Raw genomic sequence first — 14,111 nt, 5'->3', positions numbered from 1 at the left:
AACGGAAAGCCATATGCCTGAATTATGCAGATCTCTAACTCCTCTTAAAATAGTCTTTCAGACTCTTTCAGGAGCATGTGTTGTAGCTCAAACATGCAATCTTCTTGCTGCTTCATTGCAAATATGATAAGTAAGAGGAGGAATAAACCAACTGCTTTAAAAATATTTTTTCTAAACTCAGCTAAGAAAATATTTTGCACTCCGTTCTTGAATATTTCTGTGCACAAGAGCAAGTTTGTTTGGGTTTTTTTATTATTATATGCTATGCTGCAAGCCAGTAAGAGAAACAGTGGCTACTGAATTTTGTGATGGCAAAAGGAATTTTTCTGAAGACTTTTGTACAGCTTGGAAAACTGGAAAATACAACACTTGGTAGTAATTTCCATATTTTTTTCAATATTATCTTTGCAAATATGTGAGCTGATATTTAAGAGAACTGAATAATACTCATGCCACAGCGTATATGACTGCTGATCCTGGAACCAGACACTGAATTGATAACTGTTCACAGTAGTCAGTGATACTATGAAGAAGTGGATTATCTGATTGTAATTCTGTAGCCTGAAGTCTTCATCTCTTTCAATCCCTTTCATCTGTCTTGTTTTTTGCAATGTATTGTAAAGCTGTGGTTCAAGACATGTTGCCAGTGAACACTGAAAGGAACATTAATTTTAACTTATAACAGGAAATTCAAAGATAATGAAACCATTATTTTCTTTCTTCTTTGTCACTTTATTCTTTCATCTTTGTTAAGATTTTTTTCAAACTATAGTTGATTTTTTTTTACCACCCACTTTTATACTCGCCTCTGATACTTTGTACAATGTTAGGGAAGTAGGTAACCAACCATATTAATGTATTTATATAATGGGATAATTTGTCATTATTTGTTTGTGAGGCAGTGGGACGTATCATACCTTATTACTTGTTCAGTGCTGGGAATGCTGAAGAGGACCATGATGAATGGCGTGGCACTGACAGGCAGACATAGGACAAGATCAAGGACAAGAAGTTGATAAAAGACTTCGTACTCTGTCAGCACAGTGTGTGTTTAAGGCAGTCTGTTAATTTGTAATGTGTTTTTGCATGGCTTATAGTCAGAGCCATTGGGACACATCTCTGTTCTTTCCCACTTCAGACTGTACACTGCAAGAGAAAGGGTGGGAATTACCTTGGATGGTCTCCAGGCAGGAAAAGGGAAATAACCAGTGTGGTTAGCTGTGCCCTCTGCTATTTCAGCCATCCCGAAATATTTTTTGGTACCAGAATGTTTTGAAGGACTGTGCTTCAAGTGCTATAAGATTATACAATCTTCTGCAGTCTTGGCTCCATAATGAAAGGAAAGAGAATAAAAGGAAAAGGTGGGGTTATCTTGCTGGACACAATTTTACGAATCACTGTATTTTTCATACAGTTGTGGGTTGTTCTTTTTGTTGGGGTTTGTTTCGGTTGTTGTTATTGGTTTTTTTTAATTTTTAAGTTAAAATACGTAAGAGTATGGCAAACTACTCTATCCAAATCAAATTAATGAAGGTCATAAAAGGTATCTCACACACTGGATGTTTTACACTGATGCACATTTACTGATCAACTTTTTGATGCGATTGGATAAAGATCTCTTGATTAATAACAGTTAATATAGAGAAGAAACATGATTCAAAATGTGGTATAAAATCTGTAAGTGCCAGTCCAGAAACAGATAAAACATGACATAGTTGTCAAGCTGGATATATTGAATTAGCCAGAAATATAAGCTTTTGACTCAGGATTAATTTAATATTTAACTCTCCAGAGACCAGCATAGGGAGGACTATTTACAAACATTCACTGCAGGTACCTATCTACTAAGGATAGGGCAGTTAATTAGATACTATGTCTGATTTCTACTGAGTGTGAGAAATTGCTTCAACACTGTGGAGAAAACTATGAAGAAGTAAACTAAAATAATATATAATGATTTTCATAAAATATGCCTCTGGGGCTCCTATTGCCTTATACAGTATTTCTCCATTTGGTGACCACATGCTTTATATAGGTACAGCTCCATATGGTGGTCATGCACCATTTCAGGTAACATCCAAGCACCATGCACACACAGGGGAGGACCAACAAGGAGAGGAGCAGGAGTGGGGTGTGATGGCTGGTTCACACATGCAGGTAGTGCTTCTGCAAGTCAACAATAAAAAAGAACAGTATGATCAGGGAATTTGAAATTCCCTAAACCAGTCATTGGGTCTGAGTTGCTCATCTGGAGAAGATTAAATACTCTGCTTCCTGCTGGCCTCATGATAACCACCACCACATAAATCTTTTTGTGTCCAGATACTAAGTTTATCCCACTATTAGTGATATACTGGATTTACTGTTGTTTTAACTTGGGTAACCATACTACTGATTTGTATTTGTTACTGTCCTGTTATTCTAAGATGAGTCTGTTACTATGTATTATTGAATACATTTCATAGCCCCAGCAAACTGTACAGTTAAAACTGGATGAAAAGGCCATAAAGAGCTGAAAGGAGATCCTCAGGTCAAAGATCAACATTAGTTATGAAAATTGCTATTTGCCAAATGTTTTGAAAGTGGGTGTGCTCAGACACCCAGGGATAAGAAAGTAAAAGGTCAATTTGCAAAGAATGTTTTGTGATTGTGCTCTCAACTGGAGTTCATACATCTATACTCAATTCTATAATACACTCCAGACTTTGTGTGGAACTTTGTGCAAATAGTTTAGTTTCTGAGTATACTGTGGTTCCCATTTTTCAAAATCAGAAAGAAAAAAAAAAAATTGTTCCCTTGATTTCACAGAGAATGAGTTCAAAATTTCTAAATCATTTAGCTTTTGTGGCAATGAAGACCGAAGACAAAATGCAGAGTGGGAAGCAGTTGCAGGATACAGAGAAGATAGGCTTCATCCTACCTAACTTCACAAGTTTGTAATACTTCACTCTGACTTATGACCTAATGCTACTTTTGTATGTGGTGTGGTGAAATAAGCATTTCAGAATACTGTTCACCTGACCTGTATAAGGTAGGTGTTTTATGTGAAAGGCACTGCATCCTAAATGTGCTTAATTTTTACACTGACGTAAATTGCAGCTTTAGGTGGTCGGCTGTTATATCTATATCACAGATGCTCTCATTTTCTCAAATGATTACCACCCATTGTGTGCATGTGCCAATTTCTTCTAAGGAGTGGGAAGCTTAGGGCCTAGATATGTCTCTTTCTTATAGTGAATAATATAGAAAAAAATAGGTAAGCAATACTGTGAAATTAAAAGTCTAACAATTATTAAACATCAATGTGAAATAAAATGTTTTCATATTACTGCATAGCGAAAATTTAGCACATACCAGATATTTTTGTGAGAGTACAGAAGGTGTAATTATATGTAAGCTTTCCCCATATGAACATCTTCAAAGTAAAGTGCAGTTCTTCTACCCGGTTCTGGTGAGCTGTATGTAAAATTTCACTGAAGGTAAAGATCCAAACCAGAATCTGTATTATTTTTTGAGTTGAAGACAGAGCTCCCATCTTTTTGCTTTTATATAGATATTCGTTCAGGGTGCATCCATGTTAAAGATTATGGACAAAGGCCATTCATTCAGTGTCCTCTCTGAATAGCTGTCCTTCAGGAACTCCTAAGTAACATGTTGACATTCTCTGATACACCTTCCTCAGGACTTTGAGCATTATTCTTCAAAATATGTCAGTTCTGTCTAAGATATTTTGAACTTGGACTGTCTCTGAGGTGTCTCTAAGAAGCACTTTAAACCTGCTTGACAGTGTCAAGATTTTGACATCTGACAGTTGACCAAATATAGCATACACAACCTGTTTGCAAACAATGAATATTGCTGTCTATGTTTACTGGTATGAACTTTTTTTTAAAAAACTGCTTATCTTTCTGTACCATTTTCTGTTAATTTATGGGTATAAAACTTCATCATCCATTTGGCCTGGTAATTTTTCTCCCAAGCCTGTTTTCTTAGATGTCATCCTAAAAGCAGGAGAAAACAATAGGCAAAACCACAATTTAAGACCAACCTTTTCAGTACTGTTGGGAGCCCGTGCCATATGTAGTATCACAGGCCATGTATAGATGGTGATACTTGTGTCTGGAGTCAAAGATAGTGACTTCCTATGATGGTGAACTCAGCAAACTAAATTTTGTATAACATGTTCAATTTACTAAGGCCAGTTCCCACTTCTGCTTTCTTAAAAGACTAGCCCCATACCCTTCATTTTAGGTAAAGTTATTTAAAGATAAATTTTAAAAATAACCTTAAATAGGAACAGTTCTGTTCTCAACACAGTTTTTTTCGTGACTTCAACAAAACCTTCAGCTAGTGAATCTATCACTTTGTTAGATAAGGAAACACAACAGAGAAAAGTCGAGTCTTGTCTCAGTAGCCCCAAATTTGCTGCCCCCCAGGTAATGGGCCAAAAGTGTTCTTGCTTGAAAGAGATGTGGTTTTAGCTGTGAGTATGAACTGAGATCTTTGAGCCTTTTGTTCTAGGATGTGTCAAAACTGCAGTGAAATTGAAACTGATATGTAGTAATAATATAAGAGTATGGATATATATAACAATTTTCTGTATGTTGTATAGCACCTGGTCAGTGGGAGCAGCATCTTTCTACTGTCCACGTCCTACTGTTGTAGCTCACTTTGTAGGACATTCATTTGTAAATGTTCCATCCATCTTTATAGAGAATGTTGAAAGAAGCAAGTAGAAAGGCAAGAAAATAACTCCTCAGTTAGAAAGCTCCAAAGAAACAGCTGAGACAACGGCATACTTCATCCTGGGAATGAAGTGTTTAACCCTGCTGGGGAGAGCTTGTCAGGAATAGACTCTTCAGTGATCTCTGTCAGTGAACCAAATTACCTGGCACTCTGGAGTTACATGAAAGAATTTGCCTTTCCTATTATAAAGGGAATAGGAAAAAACAGTAAAAACAAAGGCCTCCTTTATTTTAAAATCTTCTCTCTTAAATATTTTGCTTTGTATTAAATAAATAGAAAGAAACAAAGAAAAAATAAAGGAATAAAGAATACTTCACATTAAAGGAGCTGTCTGTCAGTCATAGCTTCCTGAGAATCATGAAATGCTCGACTTGAGCCTCCCTCCCTCAGGCATGTTCAGGTAATCTGAGGGAGGACTGGTGAACTGCAGCCAACAACAAATCTAAATACGGGACAGTTGTGTTTTTCCTCCACCACAGCACATGACTCACAAAGGTCTGAGACTTGAGGTTACGTTCAGTCAGACTAGATTAAGAACAAACTCATTCTCAGTTTTCTTCTAATTAGGACAAAATCACTGTTTCATAGAGAAATTTCCTGGCTCCCATTTCAGATCACAGAACAAGGCACAATGTGCTGCCTGTGTGAAGTAGTGCTTCATAAATGGGACAGTACACTCTGTATTGCTGCAGACTGCAGATCTGTGCTAGAAAAGGTTTGTCAGAGCCTATATCTGCACCTCTGCTCAGATGCAGATACGGAGGCGACGTCTGCCACTTCACTGCTGACATGGCAGGTGTCCCAGGTTGCAAATTTAGATACAGATTCCACAAACTAGAGATGGTGATATCATTTTCACAATTACATGTGATTGTTTCTCCCACACTGTAAGTGTTGAGGGCTAGATGATGAAAGGTACCTAGGCTAACATAGGTTTACTCGGGGAAAATTATAATTCTTTACTAGCACTTCCCAGTTGGGTTTCTACATGGTGCAGCTACATATTCCTTCCTCCCCCATTAGTAAAGCTGGATCCAGTCACATTTGGTGCTCAGGTTGGTTGGAAATAACTGCGCAAATCTTTTAAATCTAGCCCCTTAACCAGTCTTTCAGGATTAAGCTTTACTCAGCTATTCTTCCTCTCTGTCCTGTGTTTCACTAAACCATATTGTCAATATGAGCAGTATGTTATCTCTGCTCTGACCATCAACTGCAAGAATTGACTACAACAGCCTGGCTACTCGACTGCAGCAAGCGGTCCTTGAGGCTGTGGGGATGCTTAGCACCAGTGTTCTAATGTCTGTTTACCAGTACAGATATGTGTATAGACTTGATTTCATTTGCTTTTTATCTGCTTTTTTAATCCCACTGTTTTTCTTAGCATAAATTATAAATTTCTGTGTTGCAAAATCAGTAGGTGTTTGAATGAACTTGTAGCCTGCGCAGCTTTCGAGGAGGCAGGAGTATATGTAGTTGGTAAAGGCATTTTAGAAAAAGCTACATGTTTTGCTTGGTCAGTGCCAAACATAAAGGAAATTTTCACTAAATTGAACCTAAATGACAGTAAAAAAATATAATTTATCAGTAGTGTAAATGATGCATTTTTTGATACTCAATTCCTGAATATTCAGATTGTACAAATAGTGGAGCAAATACTGTTAACAATGTAATTCATGCAGGTTCTATTCACTGTGCTGCAAATTCATCCTTTTATGATGTTTCTTTTGATTATTTCCTTACCTGTGAAGAATTACAATTCCTCGACCTCTTCAGCACATCTCTGTACTCGCTTTCACTCAGATGCGTGTCAGAGATGACACTTCTTTTAACAGGAGAATTTCTTTGTATGTTTTCTTTTGTCTATCTGAGTTTTGAGTAAATATTGCAGTGTATTTCTATTAATAGCAATGCTATCTAGAATCCAGGAGATGGCAGTAGTTGCCAATAATTCAGTGGTAAAAGAAGCCCCTTCACAAAAGCTGAAAAATAAAGAGATTAGACTCAGAAGAAAGTTAAACTATGTTTGTATGTATGAAAAATATTACAATTTATCAAATTATTAGTATTATTTATTAGTTTTTAAGTTCTGAAATGGGCTATGTAGATAGAATCTGAAAATACATACGTTAAAGAATTTGCCCTAACACCAAATTTATGTTTCTTTAAATCCAGCTATTAATATTAGTCAACCAAGTTTCAGTGGTACGGATGTCTTTGGCTATACCTCATTCCTAGCTTATTCTACGATCCCAAATATCACCTTCTACTATGAATTCCGTGTGAAATTTCAGTTGGCAAACCACCACTCAGCTTTACAAGATAACCTGATATTTTTCACTGGGCAGAAAGGCCAAGGTAAGCTTTTTTTTTATTATCTATCCTTATGAGCTTTCAAATATTCATTGAACAAGTAGGATATAAATATATGCATATTTTTCTTGATCTTTTTAGGATATAATTTTATCAGGAGGAAATAATCTCTTCAATACTTTATTGGTTTGTAAACACACAGTAAACAATCAGGTTCTATAAATGTTTCTTTTCACTAAGAAGTGTAACTGCTTCCAGTTATTAAAGTCAACAGTTAATCTGATACTTGAGGTAGCATAATTCTGAACAAAATAAGTGGAAACCAGAAGATTTAGGTTCTCTTTTCAGTCACAGAATCACAGAATCACAAAATGTCAGGGATTGGAAGGGACCTCGAAAGATCATCTAGTCCAATCCCCCTGCCGGAGCAGGAACACCCAGATGAGGTTACACAGAAAGGCGTCCAGGCAGGTTTTGAATGTCTCCAGAGTAGGAGACTCCACAACCTCCCTGGGCAGCCTGTTCCAGTGCTCTGTCACCCTCACTGAGAAGAAATTTCTTCTCAAATTTAAGTGGAACCTTTTGTGTTCCAGTTTGTACCCATTACCCCTTGTCCTATCATTGGTTGTCAGTCATAAACATATATTTCATTATTGACTACATTTATTTGGTGTGCAGTTTTGAGAGATGCTGTCTCAACTCTTCTTCCAGTGATACTTACTTTATTGGAAAATCCATCCATCCATCCATCCATCCATCCATCCATCCATCCATCCATCCATCATGCCACAGCCACCTGTCATTTCTTCTTCCTGTGTCCTCAACCAACCTGTTCCAGGAACAGCCACAAATTGCTGCTGTTGTCGCAGTAGCTGCACTTCCATGGCCCACAGTACTCTCAACATGGAAATCCAACCCTGCGGCGGTCAGAATTGGACTCTGTGTTATTTACGTGAAATATTAGATCCTAATCCTTGAGCTCACTCAACAAAAGTTAACCCAAGCTAGCCATGAATAAGTCCTGCTACAATCTGTGTAGCGACTGAGAAGCAGCTAATATAAATCTGCTTACAACATTGTACTAAGATTTTAGCAATACTTCAGGTGTTCCTTCACAGCACCCCACTGTGGCAGGGTGATGTGGCCTCAGCATTGAAATGGGGTAAAACAGTAATACTACATATGTTATGTCCATCTTAGCATCACTGTCCACACGGGATCCATAATATTGATGAAAGCTGAGAAAAAATTAATGAAATGTTAATGCAGACTTGAAGCAGTCAGGTAGAAACTACTTTATACTTAATAGATCAGAGGAAACATAGTACTTATTTCTACCTTAATTGTTTCCACAGTTGGAGCATGAGCTAACTTTTTGATTTGGAGCTGTCCTACAGGATTATTGAAGCCTAGAAGGGATGTTCGGTGATGTGTCTTTAGGTCTAAACCCATCAGAGTAAGAGAGTGCCTTAGATACCTAGATGTAAGTCTCTACTGCTACATATCCAAAATATCACGAGTAGTTTGGCAGCTATGGCCCACAACATGTGGGAACCCTGTGCTTATGCTGAACAGGCTCAGAAAATCAATACTTCAGGAAGGTGAAAGAGGGGAGAAAATATTAGTAGCAGTTTTAAGATACTGAAGTCCCAAACTACATTTTTAAAAACCAGTTTGGGGACTGCCTTATGCAGTTACATATATATTGTACAAAACAACTGCAGTATATCACATCAATAGGATACAGGGTATTCTCCATTTGCTATGTTAATACATTTGATATTTTTTAAGGTCTCATTTTCTTTACTTAAGTTCCTGTACACTCTAGGGCTTCTTGCCCTTTCTCCTCGTGGTAGACTTCCAAGAGTCAGAGTTAGTCTGCTGTAATGCAAACTAAAAGACGTTAGCTTAGAATGGCTTGGCAGTTTACATATCTGCGATACAATTAAGCCTGTTACTTTTAATTTGCAAAGATCCTGTGAAATTTAGCTAGTGCAACTCAGCCATCAGCTGTAGTTCAGTGTGCCGTGATACCCTAGTATGGCATGTGGACAAACAGCCACAAATTGATTTACTTCCTCTATTGAGCTGATTCTCCAAACTAGCCTAACACAAGTAAATATTAAAGAAACGGTAAGAAATGTAACCAAACAAAAATTACACCAGTTTGTCTACTTTCTTTACTTGGGATAGAATATGAAGGAGTCTATGAATAAATATGAAATGTAGAGCACCAATAGTGTGAATTAACCTGTTGAGTTGTTGGTTTTTTTTGTTTTTTCCAGTTACAATAAGTCCAAATATAATACCAAAAAAATGCTTAAAAATAAAACTGATACTGACAGCACTGAAGTTTGTCTCAAGTCATTGTCAAGTGGAGCGCTTGCAACCATATTTAGCTGAATTGAGTAGAAGAAATTCTTCCTGGTGTCTTTAATGTGCCTCTGCTAGTTTGTGTAACTACATTGTGAACACTGCTGAAAATAGAAGTGTTGGTTATGACTTTAAAAAACTGTTGTTTTCAGTTTAGACATCCTTCACTGAAGGCAATGGGGTTTCATTCAGTCATGAACAAATCATCTCAATAAAAATGAACAGTGTTTGTATTCTGTTCAACTGAATGTAACTGCACATTTTCTACAGAGGCTGCATATTTAATTTCTTTGGAATAAGCTTTTCTTTTTATATATATTCATGTTACATCAAAATAGTAATTGTATAGAAAAATCAAACTTCTGTATAGAAAAAGCAGGGTACTGTTCCCCATCCTCCCCATGCTGCTAATGCAACATGTTCATTTACAATATATGAGACAAGGGAAATACAGTATTTTTGGCTATGAAACATTAGTATGCAGAACTTCACTGTGAGGATGAAATATATCTATCATTGCTTCTTGTGGAGGAAAAGCCCACTTTATCTTTTGCAAATGAAGCAAACTCACTGTGCACTTGGGGCAGGGGCATCAAAGCATGCAATTGAAATGAGGGTCACCGTATGACACTGCAAGAACAAATACAAAGAGACCTTCCAGAAACCAAATACAAAATGAGATACCCTTATGAAAACAGAATATCAAAGAAAACACAATTTACACGCATGAAATTGAATGCTGAATTGCTTGAATTCACAGGAGAGTTGTAAAAAGAAATGGATGGCTTTGAATTTCAGTTCAGGGCATCCTAATCCAAGACTGATAACATTCTTCCATTTTACCATTGTTTGTATCCCAGTTCTTTTACCATAATAGGAGTATGTGCAAAAGAAAGGGTGGTTTTTGTAAAAATAATCAAGTTGATAATGTTTCTTCTCATGGTGGCTTTACTCTTGCCTACATGAGGAGACTGAATTATCTTCAAAGTTGCCACTGTAAATATCCATTTACTCAGATAACCAGGAATGAGTCAACGAACTTAATTCTCACTCACAGGCTTTATGTCAGACTTAAAATCTTTCAAATGAGATTTTATAGTATAGTACCTGATAAGCACAGACTACACTTCCAGCATGTAGTTCTAAATATAAATAAATTAATTTACTGCAGATTTTCACATGAATGAATTCTAACCTGAAAGTCTAAGAAGACTTCAGAGCATTAGAGCATACAGCTGTTCTGACCAGAGAAACCTCAGTAAGAAATACTCTAGAACCACCTTAATCAGAGGCAGCTGCAGTAAAGTCTCCAGGCACTCTTGGCTTGAGGACAGCTGACCAAACTTCATAGAAGCTCCTAGGGCTTCCTCAGGCCCATACCCCTATTTTTCCCCTTACCTGACAGTAGCAGCTACTCTCAAGTACCTACCATGAAAGCTGAAAGCAAACTGTAATAGAATTAAGTCATGGGCTTTTCTCACATGCAATTTGGAATTTCAATTTGCTTGTTTTAAGATTCTTAAGGAAACTGAGAATTTATTCATGTTGCAGGGGGAGGGAGCAGCAATGACTGCTAAATTTACCAGGGTCAACAGGTTTTGTGAATGTCACTAAACTAGTGTGAAAAAGAACTTCCCTCAGAAAATCTGAAATATGTTCAAAATCTCGGCAGTTTCCACTTTAAACCCACAAGAATACTGGAAATAGTATTACTAGTTAAACAGAGGATAGTAAAAATTTATACAAAGTTTAAAACCTTCCTGGCTAAATTTTTCCTAAACTGATATATTGTTAGTGAATTTGGAGAATATTTTATGCACCAGTATTCACTAAATCCTAGAATAAGTAGTTATTCTTCTTTTGTCTTTTCAGGTCTGAATGGAGATGATTTCTTGGTGTTAGGCCTCCGTAATGGCAGAGTTGTATATAGCTACAATCTAGGTTCTGGCACAGCAACAATCAGTAGTAAACCACTTGATCTGACACTCAGTATTCATGTCATCCATCTTGGCAGATATCTACAAAAAGGCTGGCTGAAGGTAAGAAATTATTTCCTTTAGAACAATAGCTCTTAGATTAAAGTGTTCTTTTTTTTTTTTTCCCCCCACATTTTATATGGAAAGTTGAAAAATTACTTTTGTGTTCCCCTGTTAAGTTTGGAGGACGATCTGCATTAGGTGTTTCTATATAAGGTAAATTTCTTTATTGTAACAAATATAAATGTTTCATTGAAAGGTGGATGATCACAAGAATAAAACTGTCACTTCTCCTGGGAGACTGGTTGGACTCAATGTCTTCAGTCAGTTTTATTTAGGTGGCTATCATGAGTATATTCCAGAACTCCTACCAAACGGGTCCAGATTTAAGAACGGCTTTCAAGGTAAAGATAATGCTGTTTTCACTTCCTTTTAAAATATGCATTAGATTGTTTCAGTTGCCTATGAAATAAAGATCTAAAATCTCTGTGCTGTAAGGAAACAAACTAGGATCTCCTTTGGCTGAGATTCTTGTGACTTTTTCATTGTTTCACTATGATAACTAAGAAACATGATGCAAATAGGAGCTTTGCTAACTGTTTTTAATATTTTCTGTTTCTGATAAAAATGGAAGTTTGCCATGATATAATTTCTTCTTATCTGTCCCTATGCTACAGCATCTCTTCTGAAGGACTTCCTTTCTCTGTGGTAAAGCAGCTTAGATTCTTCCTCCCACTAGCTCTGACCATTGTCACTGACAGTGTTGTTTTGGGTATCAGTTTTCATGCTGAAAGCTTCTTTATGATAGGATACAGTGAAATTTGGGTTGTTTTGTTTTGTTTTTCCTGACATGATGATCTAGGTCTCTAGATAGGACCTAAGTAATTGCTGTTACAAATATTTCAGCTCTTTTTCTAACAGATAATAATTCCTACCTCAAAATTGATATCTGAAGCTTTGTAGAAAACTTAATTGAACTCCTACCAGATCAGCAGTGAAGCAAAGGATTTGTTCAAAACACTTCTTCATTTTCTTTCCTTAGTTCCATAGAAACAATGTGCTCAGTATTCGTGAGATAAACTTCAATTAATTTTAAGCACAGGAAAACCTTTAAAATGAAAAGGTTTTGCCAGAGCAGAGCAAAGTTTGAGTTCTCAATTATAACATTTGGGCCACATTACGAAAGGCAAGCGTAGCAATAAATTCACTTTCATACACTACTACACTCCATTTCTACTGAGGCCATGTAACTGCTTCTTTTCCAACCATCACCTTACTTTTTTGTCTTACACAGAAGCTTCCTCAATATCAATTTCTTATCCTATAATAAGCTTTTCACTCAGAAAGTCATATGAATTAACATTTCACCTGTCTCCATCTTTTCAGGAAGTATGAATTGAATAGTTATACTTTCCATAACTTCTTAAGAGCTTGCAAATTGGCATTTTGTAAAACATAATGTCTATGCAAGTATTTTAATAGTGTCAATATTTGTGAAGTACTTCTGGCTTATTTTATAGACATGTTAATATCTATTCCAACACAAATCTCTGGTGCTTCACTTTAACCACAAACCTTCCGCCAGTTTGGGAGGTTCTTCATGTTGCAAATATATTGTGGTGGCCAAATTTCTACAAATGCAGAATGAATACTTTTTCCCTTAAGAAACAAAATATTTCAGAGTTCATGTACTGTTAATTACCGTACTATGTACTGATTTTTCTTACTGTTTAAAAATAAGTGTCTACCTCAAAATTTTGTCAGACATGTAGCACATAAACAGTTTTCTCTTTATCATTCACAGTATTAGGTCTATTATATTTGCTAATTCATTCCTTGTTCCAGTTCTCACCAGCAGTTTGCTTCTGTACTTCAGAGCACGTTGACTTTCAAGGAAGCTATGCCTCCCTATGACCGATTTCATATGACTTTTTTTAGGTAGTCAGCATCTCATTTTTTCTTCTAGCACAGAAATCTCCCCAGTTTCAGCTCTCAGGATCAGAAATAAACCTCCAAAGCCCTCACCAGAGCAGGAACTTTATTACTACTAACACAAAAGAGAATTTTGAACGATTTTACTTCAGCCAATCTGCAGCTATAGGGAGCCCACACAAAAGCTCTGGAAGTGACAAACAAGATAAATTTATCTAGCACATAGTTAAACTGCTCAGACTTTCAGGAAGCTCTGTTGGCTGCTTTAGAAGACATGATTTATTAAAACCACTTTGCTTCTAATACTAGAGTGTACCTCTCCTTTTGTAAGCAATCACTATTGGATCAAGAAACATTGAGGTCAGCCTTGCTGCTGCAGACTAACTGTCCCCAGTGTCAGTGTGCAATCATTTAGGGTTTTTACTCTGTCCAGCTACTGTTTCAGATCATTTCCTCCCTTACCTGCATGCTTTCAGCAGTTGTTGTCCAAATAATTCCATGGGGGAGCAGGAAACTGAAAATAAATGCCTTTAATATACTAACTTAATAACAAAAAGATTGGGAATTTTAAGTTTAGGAAATTTGGGGATCAGCACTACAGATTCTTTTGCTAGGTTGAAGAATGTTTGATGGTAGCTTGAGCAATTTAGAAAACTTCCTTAAGCCCCTATAAGAAACTGAAGAAATTAGTAAAGGCAGAGCTCAGATGAAGCAGCCATGTTCATGTGGACTTTGAGGTGCTCTCAACTTTAAACTTCATCCAAATTTGTAGCT

The 14,111-nt window shown here is 36.7% G+C and overlaps 1 protein-coding gene across 1 annotated transcript in view; it reads left to right on the top strand.

The window, feature by feature from the left end:
- EYS (eyes shut homolog) overlaps nt 1–14,111 on the top strand; it is a gene marked incomplete at its 5' end in the record, with an annotated part of 675,648 nt that overhangs the window by 631,044 nt on the left and 30,493 nt on the right. Inside the window, 3 exons of the mRNA XM_080341398.1 lie at nt 6,919–7,101; nt 11,302–11,468; nt 11,665–11,809. Coding sequence (XP_080197524.1) covers nt 6,919–7,101; nt 11,302–11,468; nt 11,665–11,809 — 495 coding nt within the window. The remainder of the gene's footprint in view (nt 1–6,918; nt 7,102–11,301; nt 11,469–11,664; nt 11,810–14,111) is intronic.

The sequence above is a fragment of the Nesoenas mayeri genome, assembly GCF_963082525.1.
Source record: "Nesoenas mayeri genome assembly, chromosome: 3".
Taxonomy (NCBI): domain Eukaryota; kingdom Metazoa; phylum Chordata; class Aves; order Columbiformes; family Columbidae; genus Nesoenas; species Nesoenas mayeri.
This window is presented reverse-complemented; position numbering and strand designations above follow the sequence as displayed.